The sequence below is a fragment of the Sciurus carolinensis genome, chromosome 15, assembly GCF_902686445.1.
Source record: "Sciurus carolinensis chromosome 15, mSciCar1.2, whole genome shotgun sequence".
Lineage (NCBI taxonomy): Eukaryota > Metazoa > Chordata > Mammalia > Rodentia > Sciuridae > Sciurus > Sciurus carolinensis.
The window spans coordinates 82,847,094-82,867,306 of record NC_062227.1 but is presented as its reverse complement, the minus strand read 5'-3'; the positions used below and the strand labels follow the sequence as shown (position 1 = coordinate 82,867,306).

At 52.8% G+C, this 20,213-nt stretch overlaps 1 protein-coding gene across 3 annotated transcripts in view; it reads right to left on the bottom strand.

The window, feature by feature from the left end:
* Positions 1-7,780: 7,780 nt before the first annotated feature.
* Positions 7,781-20,213, bottom strand: part of Adnp2 (ADNP homeobox 2) — a 33,044-nt gene continuing 20,611 nt past the window's right edge. For all 3 annotated transcript variants that reach the window (XM_047526012.1, XM_047526011.1, XM_047526010.1), the window contains exons 3-4: positions 14,515-14,604; positions 7,781-11,189 (exon numbers count right to left, since the gene is read on the bottom strand). In XM_047526012.1, coding sequence (XP_047381968.1) covers positions 7,983-11,189; positions 14,515-14,604 — 3,297 coding nt within the window. In that variant the 3' untranslated portion in view covers positions 7,781-7,982. The remainder of the gene's footprint in view (positions 11,190-14,514; positions 14,605-20,213) is intronic.

Below are 20,213 nucleotides of genomic sequence, written 5' to 3'. Positions count from 1 at the left end.
AGGGGCAGCCCTGGAGAATCACACACACACACACACACACACACACACACGGGAAGTCGGCCCCAGGCCTTCCCAGAGGCAGCCCTGGAGAATCACAGACACACACACACACACACACACACACAGGAAGTCGGCCCCAGGCCTTCCCAGGGGCAGCCCTGGACACACACACACACACACACACACACACACACACACACGTGCAGGAAGTCAGCCCCAGGCCTTCCCAGAGGCAGCCCTGGAGAATCACACTCACACACACACACACACACACACACGTGCAGGAAGTCAGCCCCAGGCCTTCCCAGAGGCAGCCCTGGAGAATCACACTCACACACACACACACACACACACACACACACACGCAGGAAGTCGACGCCAGGCATTCCCAGGGGCAGCCCTGGAGAATCACACTCACACACACACACACACACACACGTGCAGGAAGTCGGCCCCAGGCCTTCCCAGGGGCAGCCCTGGAGAATCACACTCACACACACACACACACACACACACACACACACACACGCGCAGGAAGTCGACCCCAGGCCTTCCCAGGGGCAGCCCTGGAGAATCACACTCACACACACACACACACACACACACACACGTGCAGGAAGTCGGCCCCAGGCCTTCCAGGGGCAGCCCTGGGGTATCACACACACACACACACACACACACACACACACACACACACAGGAAGTCGTCCCCAGGCCTTCCCAGCGACAGCCCTGGAGAATCACACTCACACACACACACACACACACACACAGGAAGTCGGCCCCAGGCCTTCCCAGAGGCAGCCCTGGAGAATCACACACACACACACACACACACACACACACACACGTGCAGGAAGTCGGCCCCAGGCCTTCCCAGAGGCAGCCCTGGAGAATCACACACACACACTCACACACACACACACAGCAGAAAGTCGGCCCCAGGCCTGAGTTGCTCATCCTTGGCCACCTCCTGGGCTGCCCTCAGGAACACGCTCACTGACCAGCATCACACCCTTCACCTCAACAGTCTGCTCACAGCGAGACTGAAGGTGACTGAAGGTGACAGTCTGCTCACAGCGAGACTGAAGGTGACTGAAGGTGACAGTCTGCTCACAGCGAGACTGAAGGTGACCCCCACTTTCCTCTGGAGCTCGGGAGCCAGGCTCAGCAGCTGCCCCTGCTTTGCTCGGCCACAGCATCCACGTGACTCCCCAGAGGTTGCGCACCGGCCTCCTCCAGAGCCCACCCGCATCTCCCGTGGAGGACACTGTCTGCAACCTTTCACTGGACAAGCCACAGCTGCAAGTGAAAGGAACTTCTGAGTCCTTCAGCTGCTCCAAACCGAGTGCTCTGCCGCCTGATCGTCCTCACACAGGCGCGTGTACCCACCCCTGCCACTCCTGTCTCTCCCACCGTAGGTTCCAACACCTCATTCCCATCTATTCTGCAGGGCTCCCCTCCTATTCTCCCTCTCCTTGTCTGCAAGTGTTGTGGTTTTGACGAGTGTCCCAGAGGCTCCTGTTAGTGCAGGAATGTCCAGAGGTGAAATGGCTGCGCTGAGAGCTGTAGCCCAACCAGTCCATCCTGGTTTGAGTGGTCTGACTGGGTGGCGACTAGAGGCAGGTGGGGTGTGCCTGGGAGGCTTCATCGCCACCTTCCGGGATGGCGCGAATGGAGCAGCGCTCCTCTGCCACGCCCTTCCGCCGAGGGCCCCGAGTCGTGGGTCACCCACCATGGACCGAACCTCTGGAACTGTGAGCCGAGTTGTCTGGGCAGGTGTTCGGGTCATAATGAAGCAAAGTCACCAACACAGCAAGAAGCCTGCTTCAGTCACCCCTGATGCACTAGTCCATCAGTGCCTTGCATGCCACCCGCTGCTCCCCACCCCAGGCCACCACCCCACATGGGCCCCTGCGTTACCTCCTGGGCACCACACCTCATTCATGGGCCTTCCTCAGCCTGCTGGGCCTTCTGCCAGCTGTACCCCAGCTGTGCTCTGCCTCAGCACAGGACTGGGCAGGAGGAAGGCTCTTGGCCACTTACTGCCAAGGTGATTTCCATCAAGTTTGTTCAGCAAAATGTCTCCAGAACCTCCCAGCTTATCGGTCTGATCCCATTTGTGAACTTAACCCTGAAGTCTAACTCTTTGCTACTACCTGGCACTCCTGAATGGGGGGGGGGGGGAGGGGCACTGCCCAGAAGCAGCAGCCCAGAGCTGCCTGGTGCTGCTACCAGCCTGAAACGGGCACCCCGCCAGCACCCAGCCCTCACCCAGGATCCACTCTCTCCCCTGTCAGCCTGCCTTCTCCACACTCTGCAGCACGGACAGGGCACAGGGTCACAGCTTCAGGGCTGGGAGCTCTCGAGGGCAAGACCATGGTCCCCCAGTGTCGGACAGGACCCAATGGGGAGGTGGAGAATCAGCCAGTGATGGAGGCAGGAGCAGCAGGGAAAGGGTGGCAAGTAGGTGGGGTGACCAGGGAGACCGTGACTGTGGCGGGCCCGGTGGCACGCGCTTGCAATCCCATCATCCCAGAGGCTGAGGCAGGAGGGTCACAAGCTGGAGGCCAGCCTGGGCAGCTGGAGCCTGCCTCAAAGTAAACTAAGAAGGGCTGGTGACACAGTTCAGTGGCAGAGGTTTGCCAGCATGCAGAGGCTGGGGTCAGTCCCCAGCAGTGAGGAGAAAACAAAGAACTTGACTGTGGTATTTCCTACCTGGATCCAAAACTCAGCGTCCAAAGGAAAACGCTCAGAATGAAGTCCCAGACCACACAAGGTGCTCTGCAGAAGACTCGAGTGGCCTAAGCTGTGTGCCGGGACTCTGCTCTGGGCCCACACTGCACATGTCTCTGACCTGAGTGTCTCAGCAAAGGCCACCTGCTGCGGTGGAGAGAATGGAAGCAGCCGTCCCCTGCAGGGCCTAAAGCCAATGCTACCACTGCCTCAATGCCTTGGGAGAGGAGCTGCCACAAGGGTCTGGTGAAGCTGGGACTGGGGTCTGACTGAACCCAAGATCATGCAGCCACGACAGCAGGCAGGGCCTGTGGTACGGGGCACCCAGCACCTCCTGGATGGAGTGATGCAGAGCCCTTCCCGTGCCAGGCTCGCAGGACTTCCCACCACACAGCTGAGGCTCCAGCTGGCAGTCACTGGCTGAGGACCACATGCACCAGGACACTCTGCTCTCCTCTCTTCCACCTCAGTTCTCTCCAAGGACTTCCTTGCACCCTGCCAGAGGGCAGAACGTTGCTGCTGGGGAATGCGAAAGCCAAACACCAGCAGAACTATACCCGGATCCATCCCCAGCTGATGCATGCCAATGTGGAGCAGCAGGCTGGCCTACTCCTGCTCAGCAGGGCTTCTCAGCCCAGTACCAGACTCTCTCTCAGGCTGCTCTCTAGTTTCTTCAGCACGGCCCTTTCTCCTCACCGAAGTTGCTTAATACCATGCAGCTCAGCAGTTTCTAAAGACTCTCCCATGCTGGCAAGTGGTCTCAGCTAAGATGCGGCTATACACAGGACTCTACTACAACTCAAGAAAAGCCACTCAGCCCTCTGGGTCATGCTTGGTTCATCTGTAATGGGTAAATCTGACTTGCCTCCCCTCGCAGGACAGGAATTGTGGAGAGCAGGCTTTGTCTGCCCTACCGACTCCATGGTTTGTAGAACAGCAGCTCTCAGGCTGTGTCTGCCCTAGTGACTCCATGGTGTAGAACAGCAGCTCTCAGGCTGTGCCTGCCCTGAGTGACTCTATGGTGTGTTAAACAGCAGCTCTCAGGCTGTGCCTGCCCTGAGTGACTCCATGGTGTGCAGAACAGCAGCTCTCAGGCTGTGCCTGTCCTGAGTGACTCCATGGTGTGTAGAACAGCAGCTCTCAGGCTGCGCCTGTCCTGAGTGACTCCATGGTGTGTAGAACAGCAGTTCTCAGACTGTGCCTAAACCTGTGTTGCTATCTTGTAAAGCAGTTTTGTACCAGGAGCTACTCCATTTTGAGTATAACCTTTGAGGTGAAATGACTACACACATTGTTTGTACAAGTAAACAGCCACCATCTGCCTGGCACAACCGTAGACACAAACTGATAAATTAATCATGCTAGTAAGAATGACCACCTGTGAACTTACAGAATTAATCAGAAGCACATGGATGCATGGGCATATCAATCTCATATGGGAAAACCAGGCCCACGAGCTTATGGAACACACCAGAACTCCAAATGGTGCAGCCCCTCGAGAACCATAAAATGAGGAGCTCCCCGACCCCATCACCTGATCACTCATCACGAGCTGTGCCCAGGAAAATCGCCATAGCAACAAACCTCAGATTGTGTGTCCTCAGGTTTTAGCAGAGCGTGGCTTCCACCTGTGATGACCACGCAAGTCAACTCCAAGCTGTCACTGTGAAACTGCTACCACCCAGACCCGGGCCTGGAGTAAGTTCCTGCCCTTTGACAGAGGAGGAGAACAAAGAGAAGAGGACAAGTGGTTGGGAGTTCCTTCTTTTAAGGGCTGAGAAACACCAGCCCCAGCACCTACAGAGCAGCCCCTAAGAGTACAGCAGTCCCGGGAAGGATGATCCTAGAGCTTTGAGGGTGACAGTGTCTAGCTCAACCCTCATCCCAACTGTTACAAAAGCCTGATGATATTCTCCACTTGTCTTTCAAACTTCTAAGCGGCTCGGACCCTTCTCCTAGGAGGTGCACAGGTCATGAACTGCAAACTCCTAGGTTTAGGATCTGCATGTTCAGCTGGGGACACACTGTTGAGTAAGCGTTCTCAGGGCACATTTGCGACATGTCAAAGTAGCTTCCCTTTTGGTCTCAATCCTTTACCATCTGTGCTGCCAAAATGACTTAAAGCTTGTAGTTAAAGATGGATTAATAATAAGGACAAATCACTGAGAACTGGAAGAGGCCTGAGACTGGCATGTAGGACCTGGAAACAACCAAAGCTGCAGAAGCCCAGGTCAGCAGGTGTGGCCCCAGAGCCCATGTAACTGGACCACAGAGCTGAAGGAAAGGGCTGCTGGGGGAAAGCAGTCCACTGACCAGCACGAGGACACGGCTCAGTTCTAAGCCCAGCCGTTTCCAGCAGCACTGCCCAGGTGAGGGCCGCAGGAGTCCTGCACCCCAGCTGTGTGCAGCTTCGCCGCTCTCCAGCCAGCACCCCTGCACGCAGGCTGTCACGTGGCACTCATTCCCAGGGTCCAGAAGGGCACCAGGCATGCGGCAAGGGTTCCAGGAACCAACAGTGTCAACACCAGAAAAGGGCAGAGCAAGTCAGGATGCCTGTGCGTCTTTTGTTTTTTTTAGTGCTGGGGATGGAGCCCAGGGCCTCACACATGCTAAGCAAATGCTCCACCACGAGCCCCATCCCCAGCCCTCTCCTATCCTGAGACCAGTCCGTTTCCTGGACTGGCCTTGAATTCCTCTTCCTCCTGCCTCAGTCCCAAGCACCTGTGTCCATGGGTGCGTGCCACCACGTCCAGCAGCCGGCACACCCCAAAAGCTCAGGAGCTACAGCAGAAGCACGGCACCGCTGAGCACCATGTCACCAGGGCAGCAGAAACACATGTGAGACTGCATGGACCCGAGGAGGCACACAAGCCCACCCCTGCCCACCCCTTGAGCACCCACCCTCAGCCACAGGTCAGGGCAGGCACCTTGATGGCAGTGCCGACTGGGCCTGACTGGCTGCCCATCTTTCAGCCCATCTCCCTGCAAATACTGAATAGCTGGTATTTCTAGGCAGACCTTAAAAATTATTGTCATTTTTCAGTAATAAATTATTACATCAGCAAGAACTCTCACGTGTGCTTTCCAAAGCTCAACTTTACTTATCTATACCCCTATAAATCTGCTTAGTAACTAGCAATTCACACAGCACTAAGATTCGGCATCGAAAGCTGTAACACAGCTAAGATGCGTGAAAAATCAGAATGTACTGATGGTGGTCACGCTCCCGAGGCTTTCTGCCTCACTAGGGGCCACTTGGCAGCCCCAACTGGGGCGGGGCGGGGCATGGGGGGGGGTGTGCTGCTGCTCTCTGGCAGGTGTGGCGGCTGAGGGGCCCCAGCACACACGCAGGCAGGAGGGCCAACCCAGACTCCACCACCCAGCACAGGGGCAGCAAGAGCAAAGCTCATGGCACCCACCTCCCAGCTGTGTCCTCCCTGGCACTGTGGGGGCTGCCACAAACAGGGAACCCCAGTCACACTATGGTCTGGGAGCCACCCACGAGCACACATGCTGAGACCTAATCCCTCTGTGAGGCATCGGGCAGAAGAGCTGCATCCTCCACGTGGCCCACAGATGGCCTCTGGGAGGGTCGGATGAGATGAGGGCCTCAGCCTGGACCCTGGTGGCCCTGAGAGCAGAAGGATCAGTCTCTGCCTCGTGATGCCCTGTGCCCCCTCAGGCCCCTGCCAGCAAGAGGGCACCAGGTGAGTTCCCCCACCTTGGGCCTCCAGAACCATGAGCCAACACCTCTTTATGAAACCACCCAATTTCAGATACTTTCTCACAGTAACAAAAACAAATTCACACATGCACCAACGTGGTGACTGGTGATTGGCCTTGAGTCATGCTTATTTTCACACAAGTAATGATCCTTAACAATAAATGTGTATCTATATCCCTGTTTAGATTATTCCTATGAGTCGGTAATTTTTTGTTCATTTCTTCAGGAGATGGGGTCTCACTATGTTGCCCAGCCTGGCCTTCAACTCCTGAGCTCCACCATGCCTGGCTCACAGCATGTTTTAATGTTAAAAGAATCAACCAGCTCTAGTTGCAGTGGTGTAACAAATTTTAATTCAAAATAGACACTCTGAAACAATAGGTAAAAAAAAAAAAAGAAAAAAAAAAAAAAAAACAACTATAAAGTCCAACAAGCTCTCTGAATTTACAAGAGTACACCGAGTGCCACAGACCAGTTTCACAACCGCCTCAAAAGCACACATCACAGCAACTGCATGCAAGCAATCCACTGCTGGCCTCCCAGGACTGTCCTGCCCTCTGCTGCGTGCCCCACAGCACCGATCAGCCCCGTGGGGCGGCCCTGGTGCTGGGAGCTCATGCTACTTCACACCCTGAGACACCACAGGTGAAGACTTCAGCAGCCACCCTGACCACTCACCTGCACCATCGGGCCAGAGCAGAGAGAGCCCAGGATTTCCTCGCCACGCATCCCAACCCTCACTACCCCACCACAGGGACAGCTCTGGGTCCTTCGCCGGGCCACTGCCCCGCCTGGGAGCAGCTCAGGCTGGAGCAGCACGCTGGGGGGTGTTACTCTAAAGGCACTAAGCAGCCGCTGACCTGAGTGAGGAGCGGCCTGCCAAAGTCTGAGCTGGAAAGTGCTTCTGCTCCTACGGTGACTTTATAAAGCAAAGCTCCATGATGAGCTGCACGCCAGACCTTAGACTCGGGGTATTTTTAATAAATGAAAACATTTGGTTTTCTATGAGTTATGACCTAAAAAAAAAAAAAAAAAAGTCGTCAAGACAAATATGAAGAAGTGTTAAATCAGAATTATAATCTCATAAGCAAGCAGCTTCCGAAGAACCGGCAGAAGTTAATGCAGGGTGTCCACAGGGAGCTGCACACATCACAGGGTGCACTCCTCCGACACAACCCTGTGCCCGCCACTTTGTAGGTCTGTAGGAATCTCCCATGGATCAAGAACTCTCCAACAAGCTGACATTTCCTAAAATTAAAAACCAAGTACTTGCAGGTTTCAGTTCATCCAATACTGAGCTACTAGGAAAACAAGACGTGCATGAATACCAAAAGATTTAATTTACATGACAGAAGAAAACAGAGTAACTGTTAGACCCCAACTGCAGGAAACAACCAATCTAAGAACCCTCCTCTTCCTCAGCAGAAGTCTCTCCGAGCACCTGAAGAGCAGCAGGGGGGACTGGACTCAGCAGGGCAGTCTATGTCCAGGAACCACATGGCCTGGGGCTGAGGCTCACTCTCCTATGAATGCTGTGGTTCATATTCAAAGTTCAACCTGTGCTTAACATTTTTAAGTTCAGACATATCAAAGCCTAGAAGCACAGAGGGCTTGTGGTTTTTTATTGCTTTCATGCAAATATATCTCCTTTTCCCAAAAAACGCAGCCACATCGATTTTCCACACCCATAAGAGCGAGGACAGCAATTCTACTTCTTTTCTGCTAGGATAGGGCCTCTTATGGAAATAATCTCTAAGAAACTGCTTTTTGTCCTCGTAGGAACGGCCTTCATATTTCTTAGGGTCTAATACCAAGACCTGGAGCATGTCATCGCCAGCCGTGAGTCCCTCTGTCCTGCCTTCGTTCCTCTGTCTCTTCAGAGGCACAACACTTGTCCCTTTCTCTGGACCTGGCGCTACCTCAGTGTTTAGGACAAGCAGAGGCTCCTCCCGCTCCAGCTGGTCATCTGTTCCCACATGGCCATCTGGCAACTTCCTCTTTACAGGAAAAGTAGAATCAGGAATCACTTCCCCATTGACCAACAGCAGCTCGCTGCTCTCAATAAAACCTGGCTGGATCTGCAGACCCGAGCTGCTGTCCTTGGGAGCACTTCTGCAGCGCAGCAAGTGCACAGCGATGGCCGCCAGGGTCATGTTTCCAGTGTAGACCCCACAGCAGTGGATACACTTGAAGGCTGGAGACCTGAGCATCGTGTGGACGGTCGGCATCACATGGTGCCTGTCCTTGAGGTGCAGCTCATAGGCCTCAGCTGTCAGGAAGGTGCCAAAGCAGAAGGGACAGGTCAGCTTCTGTCTGCTGGGGGCCCTGGGCAGAGCCTCCGGCTGAGGCCTCACCTTAACGTACACGGGCACCAGGGACTTGGAGTGTATCCCGGCAAGGATGGCCAGGTAGACCTCCCGCTCCCCCAGCTTCTCCCGTGGCAGTATGGTGCTGAAGTCGAGATGGGGGAACAGAAGGTTGCCACTGGCGTCCAGGTCCAGCTGGAAGCCCCTGTTGCTGTAGTCCAGGGGCAGCTTCTTCTTGCCCAGGTGCTTAGTCCTGCTGTGCTCCAGGAGGCCCCGGATGTCGTGGAAGGTGCAGGGGCAGAACAGGCAACCCAGGCCATGCATGAGCAGGTGGCGCATGAGCTCCTCCTCCGAGACCGCACACTTGCAGGACAGGCACCGCACGGCCCTCTCCCGCACCCACTTCAGGAAGGGTGCGCATGCAGCCAGCTTCTCGGGCTCCAGCTTCTCGCTTGCCTTGGACTCGCCGTGCTTATGAGCCACCTCCACATGCACCTGGTAGACGTTGGTCGGAAAGAGCTCATTGCACACCCGGCAGAGCTTGGACTCGCCGTGCTTGTGAGCCACCTCCATGTGCACCTGGTAGACGTTGGACGGGAAGAGCTCGTTGCACACCCGGCAGGTTTTCCACTGCTTGGCCTGTCTGAGCACCTGGTTGGCATCCGCTGCGGACGGGGCGGCCTGAACGAACACGCTCTGGGCAGTGCTCACCAGCACCGGTGGGGAGGGCAGACTGGGCAGGGAACTGGCCCCGTGCGTACCTGTGCCCGAGGGTAAGAGCTGGACGGGAACCTGCGGGGGGGCAACAGTGGCCATGCTGGTGCCAGGGGGCACAGGCAGAGTGACAGACACCGGAGCCAGGGTGTAGGTGGGGATCCCATTCACCTGCTTCCCAGTGGGAATGAGCTGCCTGAGAATGGAGCCTGACGTGAGGAAGGTGGTGCTCTGCGAGGCCCCGGCCCTCACCGGGGGGCTCACGGGCAGGACACCCGTGCTGACTGACGGACTGAGCTGCAGCACACCAGAACTCACACCCTGGTTCACAGGGACCACCCCCGCAGGGACGGCCTGGCTGGGAGAGAGCAGGCCAGATGGGACCACCTGGCCTGCAGGGAGAACTCTCAAGGGCACCGTCGGACCAGGGGGAAGAACCCGAGAAGGGGCTGTCTGGCCAACAGGGAGAGCTCCTGACTGGGCCACCTGGCCAGTGGGGAGAACCCCAGAAGTCGCTGTCTGCCCAGGGATGACCCCCGCAGGGGTCATTTGGCCTGCAGGAAGGACCCCCGATGGCGCTGCTCTACCCACAGAAATCACCCCTGGTGAGACAGCCTGCAGAACCCCGGGGGTGACCGAGGGACTGGCAGGCAAGACACCAGGCCCAACAGGTCGGCTTATGGGTCCCACAGGCTGGGTGAGGGGCAAGACCCCGGGGCGGACAGCCTGACTCACGGGGAGGACGCTCTTCCCGACAGGCTTATTCATGGGCCCCACAGGCTGGGTGAGGGGCAACACAGGGGGGTTCACGGGCTGGCTGAGTGGCACCCCGTGAGACAGGAGGACAGGCTGGGGGGCGGAGGGCTGCAGGGAGAGGCCGCTCTGGCACACAGGCAGAGGGCTGGAGACCAGGGTCACATGGGACTGGGCCACCGCAGGCGGGGAGTGGGTCAGGCTCCCAGCAGAACCCGGGGCCACTGTCACTGGCTGCACCACGGCCGGGCTCTGGCCGCTCTGTGGCAAGGTAAGACGAAAGCAAGGTGGCGGTGCCGGGATGCCAGGGGCGCCGCTGCTGGGTGGTATGGCCACCCGGGCAGCTGGCTTTGGGGCAATGTGCATCTGCTTTAAGAGCCCCGTCCTCTTGATGTGCTCTGAAATCACAGACCTCAGCTTGTTCTCCAAGTCCCTGTGCAAGTCGGATGTCAGGATGTGGTACATCAGAGCGTCCTGGCTGCTGGCATTGGCACTGCACTTTTTACAGTAGTACCGGTCGGGCGGGGGGGTCCTGTCCTCAGAAGCAGCATCGCCTGCTTTCTGTTGGTCCCCTGCCTCCTCAGTTCTCAGGCCAAAGTAAGAGTTGATCAAGTAGTGAAAATGAGCCACTAGCACGTGCTTCTTCATGCTGTAGTACAAGGTGTTCGAAAAGCTACACTTCAAACATGTGAAACTGATCACGTCGCTTCTAGATGACTTAGTCTCACCTAAAATGTTCACTGTGTAGTTCTGGACCTTTCGAACAGGTGCGTGGAACATCCTGAAGTGCTTGCCCACCACCTTGGGCTGAGAGGCAAAGGTGCAGTTGGGGCATGGGATCACCAGCTCCTGGTCAGCCTCATCTTCGTGGTGACGATGTAAATGGTTTTTGAGCGAAGCAAGCACCTTTGTTGAGTATCTGCACAGGCTACAACAGTATGGCTTTGTTCGGTATCTCTGTCAAAAGAAAAGACAAGTCTTAGGCAAATGAAGAAAGAGCTGGGCTCCCCACCGCGGTGCACACCAACGCCACCCACCCTGAGCAGCAGTGCTCACTCCGAGCCCAGGGTGAGGGACTTGTCCACAGTGGAACAGTGACACTGCACTGCCCCAGTGAGGGATGGGCACAGCTGCTGTGTCCCAGTGCAACTCTACTTATGGAACCAACTCCAATTTCACAGGATTTTCACACATTCCAAATATTATTCTTAAAAAAACAGGCCTAACAAATAACAAATATACTTAGCCTGTCAACCATACAAACCCAAAATTTGGCCTGAAACTCAAAGCTTACTGACCCACCTAAGCTATGCCCTGAAACCACAAGTTCCAGCCCTGTATTTTGAATTGAACTACAATAAAAATTTTCTGTAATAGAAAGTCTTTTCTTCCCTAGCTCCTCATTTGTCTTGGTTATGTCATTTTACTCCCAATTCTAGAACTTGGAATTCACCTACAATTGACCTGACTTCCAATCCGTCAGACCCACCTTTACTGTCTTTTTCACTTCCCACTGCTAGAGACGGTAACAGTCAACAGATGGTGATGCCTGACAGTCTAAGAACTGTAAGGAACAAGCAACTGCCTAGTGCACACACCCTTTTTAAAATTTAGAGACAGGGTCTCACCAGTGTCCAGGCTAGACTCAAACCTGTAATCCTCTTGCCTTAGCCTCCTATTCACTGGGGTGAAAGGCCCGAGCCGCTGGGGCTGGTACAAGGTACAACACTGTTTTAAGTATTATTCTAGTTTCATTAGTAGTTCATTGAAAATGGTCCACCTTCTACTCAATGAAATGCAGTATTGAAAATCTGTACTTCAGTGAAAAACAACGCTCAACAGAGAATCAGTGGAAGCGGACATAAGCGCACACCAGCCTCTGTGAAGTTGAATACAGAACCGGGAGGAAGTTTCTAAAACGCAATGCCACAGGCAAGACCTGCGAAAGGAAAGGGCGGATGGTTGGGTTTCATGGAGACAACAAGCTTCTGCTCCTTGGAAGACACTGCTCAGAACTGCAAGCGGCATCACAGGCAGATGCGAACTTGGGAGTCACCCAAAAAAGAAAGCCATGTCTCAAGGTCAAAGTTCCTAAGATGACAAGCGACCTGATGCTCTAACAACCATGGATATGAACTCTTTCCAAAGAGGGCATCCGATACCAAGAGACTCAAGGCAACAAGCTCCAGGTCTTCAGTTGTGGGCAAGATGCAGACCCGAGCAAGGTAGGCACCCATGCCACACACCATCTGAAGACCACAGCAATGCCCGCCGCTGGTGGGGAGGAATGGCACAGCCACTCACCCAAGCACTCACCTGGGAAACAAAACCACGTGTGCCCAGAAGCCTCCCCGCGAGAGGGGCGGACACACACAAGCCAGACTCCAGGTTGCAGAGCCACTCTGCACCACACCCACAAGAGCTCCTCGAGAGCCCACGGCCCTAAGCTGCATCACAGGGCTCTGTTCTGAGCCCTCAAGGAACTCGCTGCACCACAAGCCACACGGTGTGGCATACTAACCACTCTCCTGCTCTGACACTGTCTGGTCTCTGTCCCTAAACCCCGTCCCCTGAGCCTGACTGACAGGGGCCACCTGCAAATGCAATGATAGACCAGCAGGCACCACGCTGACACTGGGACTCCAAGTCGCTCCTTCCTCAGTGGTGTCTGTTAACACCAAGGCCCTGTTCTCTCCAAGAACACACATTCCTGGGGCAACGGAACCCCTGACTCTTACATCTCCAGAGCAGGTACTGCAGAGCTTGTTACCTGCTCTGCAGCAGGAGTTCGTAGATGTTTCCTGATGAAAGCATGGAATTACACACACTGCTTGTTACACTGTGGGATATTTTAAGAATTTAGGTGAGAAAAATCAGTGAGGCCTAGGATTCAAGATATCAAGATCTTTTAAAAAAGGTGTCTCTCAAAGCCATGAACTGTGCTAAATAGGAGATAACTAACTCATGGTGATTTCAGGGGACTCTTGTGTCTGAGTAGAGAACCGAATGTCCTGTCCAGGAGGCTGGTCAAAACACTGAAAAATGGGACTTGAGGGTGGGACAAAAGAAAGATGCCTGAAGAAATTTTTACAAAACAATGAATAATTTACAGGAATTTTACCTCAAAGCCCCCAAGGCCAGCAATGACAGGGACTGGTGAGGGACCAGCAAGTGAACCGAGACAGGCTCAATTTGACACTGACGGATGTGACAACAATGGTGCCACTTCCCACAGAGCCCCTCAGCAAGGGGATTCAGCCACATGCTGCACATTTCAGTATGATAGTCTGAGATTTCCAGCTATCAAACATGTTCCCTGATCCAGTGGTGTGTTTTCATTTTAGTTTCTAGAACCAGGATGTGAGATCAACTGTGGGTTTACTTACCCAAGCCGGCAGGGGGCGGCCAACCTCACACAGGTCACTCAACACCGGGCAGGCACACCGGCTCTCTGCACATCTACACACCTACACGCATAAGTCTATGCGTGGAAACATTACGGTAAGCTAGGGCTGTTTATCACACGTGTGGGTCCAGCGTCCACAAAGTCCTGGCCATCACAGCTCCCAGTCCTACAGCTCCGAGCACAGCGAGTACATCCACACACAGGATTCCCCCTTCTGATCTTTACCTGCTGTTTGCTCTTCCTTTCCTACATGTAGGTGTGTTCAAAAGTGCAGAGACCGACTGAGCCTGTGCAGCTGCCCACAGGGCTGAGTGAGCTGCAGGAGGTCTGCGGCCTGGGTGTGCAGTGGGCTGCCCCCACAGGCTTAGTAAGCACACAATGCAGTCACCTGAGGACACACTCTCAGAACAGGTCCCTGTTGTGAAGCAACACACAATGGTGACATTGAGGGCCACTCACAGCACACAGTTCTGTGCTACTCTCTCCTATGACCTGCTGCTACAGGCTGTCACACCAGCATGGCCGGTGTGCAGGGTTAAGGCCTTAATGACGGCTACACCACTGGCAAAAGCCACACGGCCACTCTGCTACAGCAGCTCGGGCCACGGTTCACATGCAGCCTTCAATGGCTGAGAAGCCACTAGCACTGCGAGGTTCCACATGTAATGACGTGGTTTGTTGAACTTAGGACAGTTACTAAGTCAAAGGTCCAGTGGCATCGGCAGTCCCACGTGGCCACACTGAACTGTGTCTCCTCCTAATCCCTATGCCCCCTCCCACTCACCCACCTCACCCACCAGGCATCCCAACACCTGTGGCGTGCTTCAGACCAACCCGCACTCACTCTCTACTGAAAACCAAATAAAAAATACATACCACTTTCTTTCCAGAAGGTTCCCAGAGAGAAACATCTCCCCATGACGTGTTATAGAAGAACTTCTCTCCTGGATCAAAGCCTTTAAGGTCCTTCAAAAAAAAAATGTAGAAAAAATGATCATTATGTAAAGTCAAAAGATAAAGAAATACTCATTAGGACCTGATGAGGTTACCTGGCACCTAAAATCTATCTGGGCAAAGAGACACACAAGTGAAGCCACCGGCAAGGGCAACACTAAGGTGCAGGTGCAATCACTGCAAAGGCTGGAGTGATCAAGCCCAATTACAGAAGAAACCGATGAGGCCTCCGGACAAATAAGCATCTATACCTTGTGTTACAGTCTGGGCACGAGGTGAGGCAGTGCAAGGAAGTCGAAAGGTGAAAGGATGGGTTAGGAGAGCCTTACCCTAACCAGTGCGCTCATCCACTGACAGGGATCAGCTGGGGGGTGACTGCAGGCAGAGGGTGTGGTGGAAGGCGGTCCCTGGGAGCAAGACTTTGGGTTTAATTTTGTCCCTGGTGAGCAGAGAGCTCTCTTTGCTTTGACTGCTATGTCCTTCTGCCATGATGTTCTGCCTCACCTCAGGCACGGAGCAGTAGCCTTAGCTGTCTATGGACTGGGACCTCTAAAACCCTGAGCACCAAATAAACTTTTCCTCCTCAAAACTGTTCTTGTCAGGAACAGGTCACTTTGACCAGCTTGATCTTAAACACCCAGCAAAACAGTTAAAACCAAAATATAGCCATTCTTGGGCACTTAAAAGAAATAATAGTTAAATGTAACTTAAGATGTACACTTGTGTTAGCCCACTAGAATAAAGACTAAAAGCTACAAGAGAGAGATTCTTAGGCAAATGTGCCTGATAACTATCAAGAGAGACTGCCAGAGTCAGAAGGTTTAGTCAGTTTAAGGCCTACAGACACAGGTAGGCTTAATCTATGTTTGCTAGTAACAGAAGTATAGAGATCTCTACTAAATGTTGTGTTTACATTCCTGATAACCTGGACAATGTTAAAGTTCCAAAATAAAGGCCTTGTCCTCCCCAGCCTTTGCTAGGCCTTGTTATGGGAACAACTTCTCAGTTCTTCCACCCCCTGGTGAGGAATTATTGACTTCCGTCATCTTTATGATATTCATTGGCATGTTCCAGATTCTGCAACATTTATATTGTATCAATCTCATTTCGGTACTCATGTCTTTTTGTTCTTCTCTCTTAGAAGCACCCACCTCCAGATGCCTGTACAACCTGCTCTTCCCAAATGGACTTCTACCATGGACCCCTCAATTGACCCAATTTCTAAAAAGGGAACTCCAAACTGCTTGCCCCACACTGCCCACTTCCAGCCCGAAGAAGCCAGAGCAGTCATCGACCCCCTTTCCCTACAGCAAAGGAGTTCCTAAAATTAGAGGGGTGAATGAAGCCAGAATTGGGGACAGGCAGTTAATGTAGAAATAGGGGATCAGTCAAATCGAGGAAATGAAGTCCATGAAAACCATCTGCCTCTGGAAGTCTGGAAGGAGAATGGACTTTTTACATCTCACCTGCAAAACCAGCCCCAGTCATTTAGGCAGGAAAGGGAGAGAAGGCTTCGGAAAGAACTGGAGAACAAAAGATTTTCTTATAAAAACAGAAACGGGGGAATGTAATGTACAAAGCTGCTCCCCCTGCCCTTTCCGTTGCAGCCATTTCCCCGCCTCCCAACTACTGTCAATCTGTGAACATCCTAGCTAGCTATTGGTTCATCAGTCAGCTTGCAAGTATCCTTCTCCATTATTGGTCCCGTTAGCCCGGCGGAATTCAACTGCTTCACGGTAGCTACCCTGCCATCTTTTCTCATGCTTCTCTCTCTCCTACTCACTTTCTCTATCCTCCTCCCTTTTCCACGCTCTCTAGCGCACGCTCTTTCTCATTCCCTTTCTTTTCCTCTCATTTTCTCTCTTACCCTGCAGGGAGACACTCTGCTTAATAAACTCCCTTATGTGAAAAAAAAAAAAAAAAAAAACTGTTCTTGTCAGGTCTTAAGGTCAGAGATGGAAAAACTGACTAAAATACTACATTTATGTAAACAAGAGCCCACCCCAGGAAAGGATTCTAAAGCATATGCAGCTCATATAAAGCAGTAACAAAGAAACAGCAATACTTGAAAGTTGAAAGGAGAAGAGCTTTGATCCTTAACCACCACCATCTCCATCAGCTCCACCCTCCAAGAGAAGAATCAGACACAAAGTCCAACCAAGACAGGAACAAGCCTCTCCACTCTCAAGAATGAGTGTGAGGGAGGTAATCCATGGGGACAGAGAGCCCAAGGCCAGCTCAGAGGACAAAGATGCACAGTTCTGAGGGCCTCAGAGGGGCAGGCAAAGACCAGCCTCCTAACACCAAGACAGGAGGAGGTGAGGTCTAGTGGGACCTGCACACCTCCTCTCACCATCTTAAGTCTCCCCTTCAGATGTGATTTTTACTATCCTGAGGAAGTAAAGGTATCTGTAGGCCAGACGCCACAGTCATGCCTGTGATCTCAGGAGGCTGAGGCAGGAATATCCCAAGTTCAAGGCCAGCCTCAGCAACTTAGCGAGACCTTGGACGTGGCTCAGTGGTAAGCGCCCTGGGGTTCAATCCCTGATACCAAAAAGAAAAAAGACAAAGAGAAAGGTCCCCTTAGTGGAGGTCTTTGCCCTTCCCCACCTGGGACACTGCAACATGACTTCAGTGACCTTGTCTCTCTGTTCGGACTCCCTGGTACCTCCGCGGCCCACACAGTCTTTCAAGGCTGTACTGACTTCCCAGCCTCAGTCTCCAGGTATATATCTTAACTGCACAGCCTGGAGTCCTGGCCAATTTTCTGGTATGTCTGTTAACCCTGTAAGACTAAGGACTGCTTGGTTGTCTCATTCCCTCTGAGAGGTTTTACATCCTTAATCTTTTTTTTTTTTTTTTTTTTTTTTATGATTTGCACTTCTTTAAAATAACTGTTAATTTTTTTATGTGGCACTAAGGATCGCACCCATTGCCTCACCCGTGCAAGGCAAGTGCTCCACCACTGAGCCACAACCCAGCCCTCTTGTGGTCATCTTTAAAATGAACACTCCCAGTAAGGACCAGCCCTTGTCTTAGAGAAGGAAAGCAAGTGCGCTTTCCGCTTACCTTTCAGGATGGACATTTCAACCAAGAACTACAACCTGCAGTCTTTTTCTCAGGTGGAACAAGTTATTTTTCACTCAAAAAGTTACTTGCTCCTTTGAGAAAGTGCAGATAAGGGTGTGAGGGAGAGAAACGCACTGCTGGCTGGGAAAACGAGCAGGTAGAGGCAGCTACCTGAGAAGCACTGCCAGGGCCTCCAAGGAGCGGGTGGACACAGAATTGGAGAAGGGGCTGGACCCGGAGAAGGGAAAGAGGCAGGAATAGCATGTGAACCAGGATGACTGGAAAAGGTGGGCAAGGAGGGCGCACACACCTGCGACTGACAGGGCACAAACGAGCGGGGGCCGGGGGCAGCTCAGTGGCAGAACACTCGCCTAACGTGTGGAGGCTCCAGTTCCATCCCAGTACCACACACCAACACCAACTTCAGCCCTCAGGTCAGGTGGGGCCTGAGAGAATCCAACCTCAGAGGTTCACTGCTAGGAAGACCCACTGAGACGCCTTCAGGGTGCAGGTGCAGGAAGCAGGGAGCAGGGAGCGGGAACCCACAGCCTGGACTGACCTGCAGGAAGGCGGGGCGGGGCAGGAGCACAGGTGCTTCCCAGAGGAAAGACCAGTCATCAAGGGACGCTCTCAAGTGAGTCTACGGTCCACATGGCTCAGGGCACTCGGCGTTGCCCTGGGCACACCCCAGAGCCTGTGAAAAGTGCTGCACAAGACTCCCTGCACACCCTTTCACCTCTGCAGCAGCAGTTCATCACATAAAAATGCAAACTGCCAAGGAGTGAGTCCAGGGAGAGCAAGCTCAGGACCTAAGCACCCGAGGCAGGTACTCAGAGGACAGGCTGCTAGGTGCAACCCTGGGCACATTCCAGGGGTCAGCAGCAACACCTGGTGGGAGTGGGTGCAGTTCAGTTGTGCAGTGCTTGCTAGCAGGATCCTGGATGCAAGTCCAGGATCTAGGGTCCTAGGATCCTAGAAAAAGACCTATGGCTATGGAAACCAGAATACACTCCATCATGGGAAATCCACGTAAGGCTCAAAAAACCCGAAAAAAAGAAACTCCATGAATATGAGAAGTTATGAACTACCCACTGTGAAAAGTAGCACCTCAGAGAAGAGAGGAGCCCTTGCTACCTCTCCAAGAGGCCTTCCACTCAGAGACCAGCACTCAGCTCAGGAAAGAGGCCACTGCGCCCAGGGCGCACAGGCGAGGAGGCAAGAGCCTCACTCCACAGCGCCCGCCAAGCCTCAGAATGTGGGTGTGCCACCTCCTGGTCAACAGGAAAATGTAAAAGCCTGGGACTGCAGCAACTATGTGACTCCAAAAGTGCACAGCTCACCCAGAGCACACTCCAGGCCCACACGGGCCAACAGCTTCTCCACGACGCTATGGCACCTGGGAGGGTGTCTGTGGCCTGAGCCCCACAGAGTACAAGTGAGCAGGGTTTGGGAAAAGTGCACTAACCTGAACAGGTATGGGGCATCAACTGCCCACCCAGCGACACAAGACAGAGGTACGTGAGAAAGGCGGTGAAGGTATGACTTGCAAGACCTGGGAAAGGAGCACTATGCATGCACACACACACACAAGCATCACGTGCACACTGCACCAAGAGGCGCACAATAGGGAGCCAGGGCCAAAGACTCTGAGGCCATGTGGTAGTCCAAGTTTCTCTTTCTAGGGAAATGATTACTTCTGTACAGTAACCTGTCTATAGTGCTCTTCTTGCAATCAAAGGTTGCTTTTAATATTAAAAAAGGAGTTAAGACTTAAAATCAGCATATTACATTAATACAGCCACATCAATGTTTATAGTAGCTCACTTCACAATACCTAGATTGTGGAACCAACCTAGGTATCCTCCAACAGATGAATGGATAAAGAAACTGTGGTATATATACACAATGGAATATTATTCAGCCAAAAAGAATAAAATTATGGCATTTGCAGGTGAACAGATGGAGCTGGAGAATATCATGCTAAGTGAAATAAGCCAATCCCCAAAACCAAAGGCTGAATGTTTTCTCTGATAAGTAGATGATGATGATACATAATAGGAGTAAGGGGGATAAGGGAAGCATGGAGGAATGTTGGATTGTGTAGAGGGAATTGAGGGGTGGGGAAGGGACGGCTGGGGGGAGAAAAGATAATGGAATGAGACAAGCATCATTACCCTATATACGGGTGTGATTACACAGTGTGACTCTATATTGTGTACAACCAGAAAAATGAAAAGTTGTACCCCATTTGTGTACAATAAACCAAAATTTAATTTAATTTAAAAAAAAAAGAGTTGAACCAGAGAATGATAATTAATACAACTGTTCCAACTGCACTGAGGTACACATATCAAGTCAACTCAGAAATAACAGCCAGGCATGGTGGCGCACAACTGTAATCCCAACAACTCAGGAGGCTAAGGCAGGAGGATTGCGAGTTCAAAGTCAGCCTCAATATAAGTGAGGCGTTAAGCAACTCTGACCCTGTCTCTAAATAAAATACAAAACAAGGTTGGGGATGTGGCTCTGTGGTTGAGTGCCCCTGGGTTCAA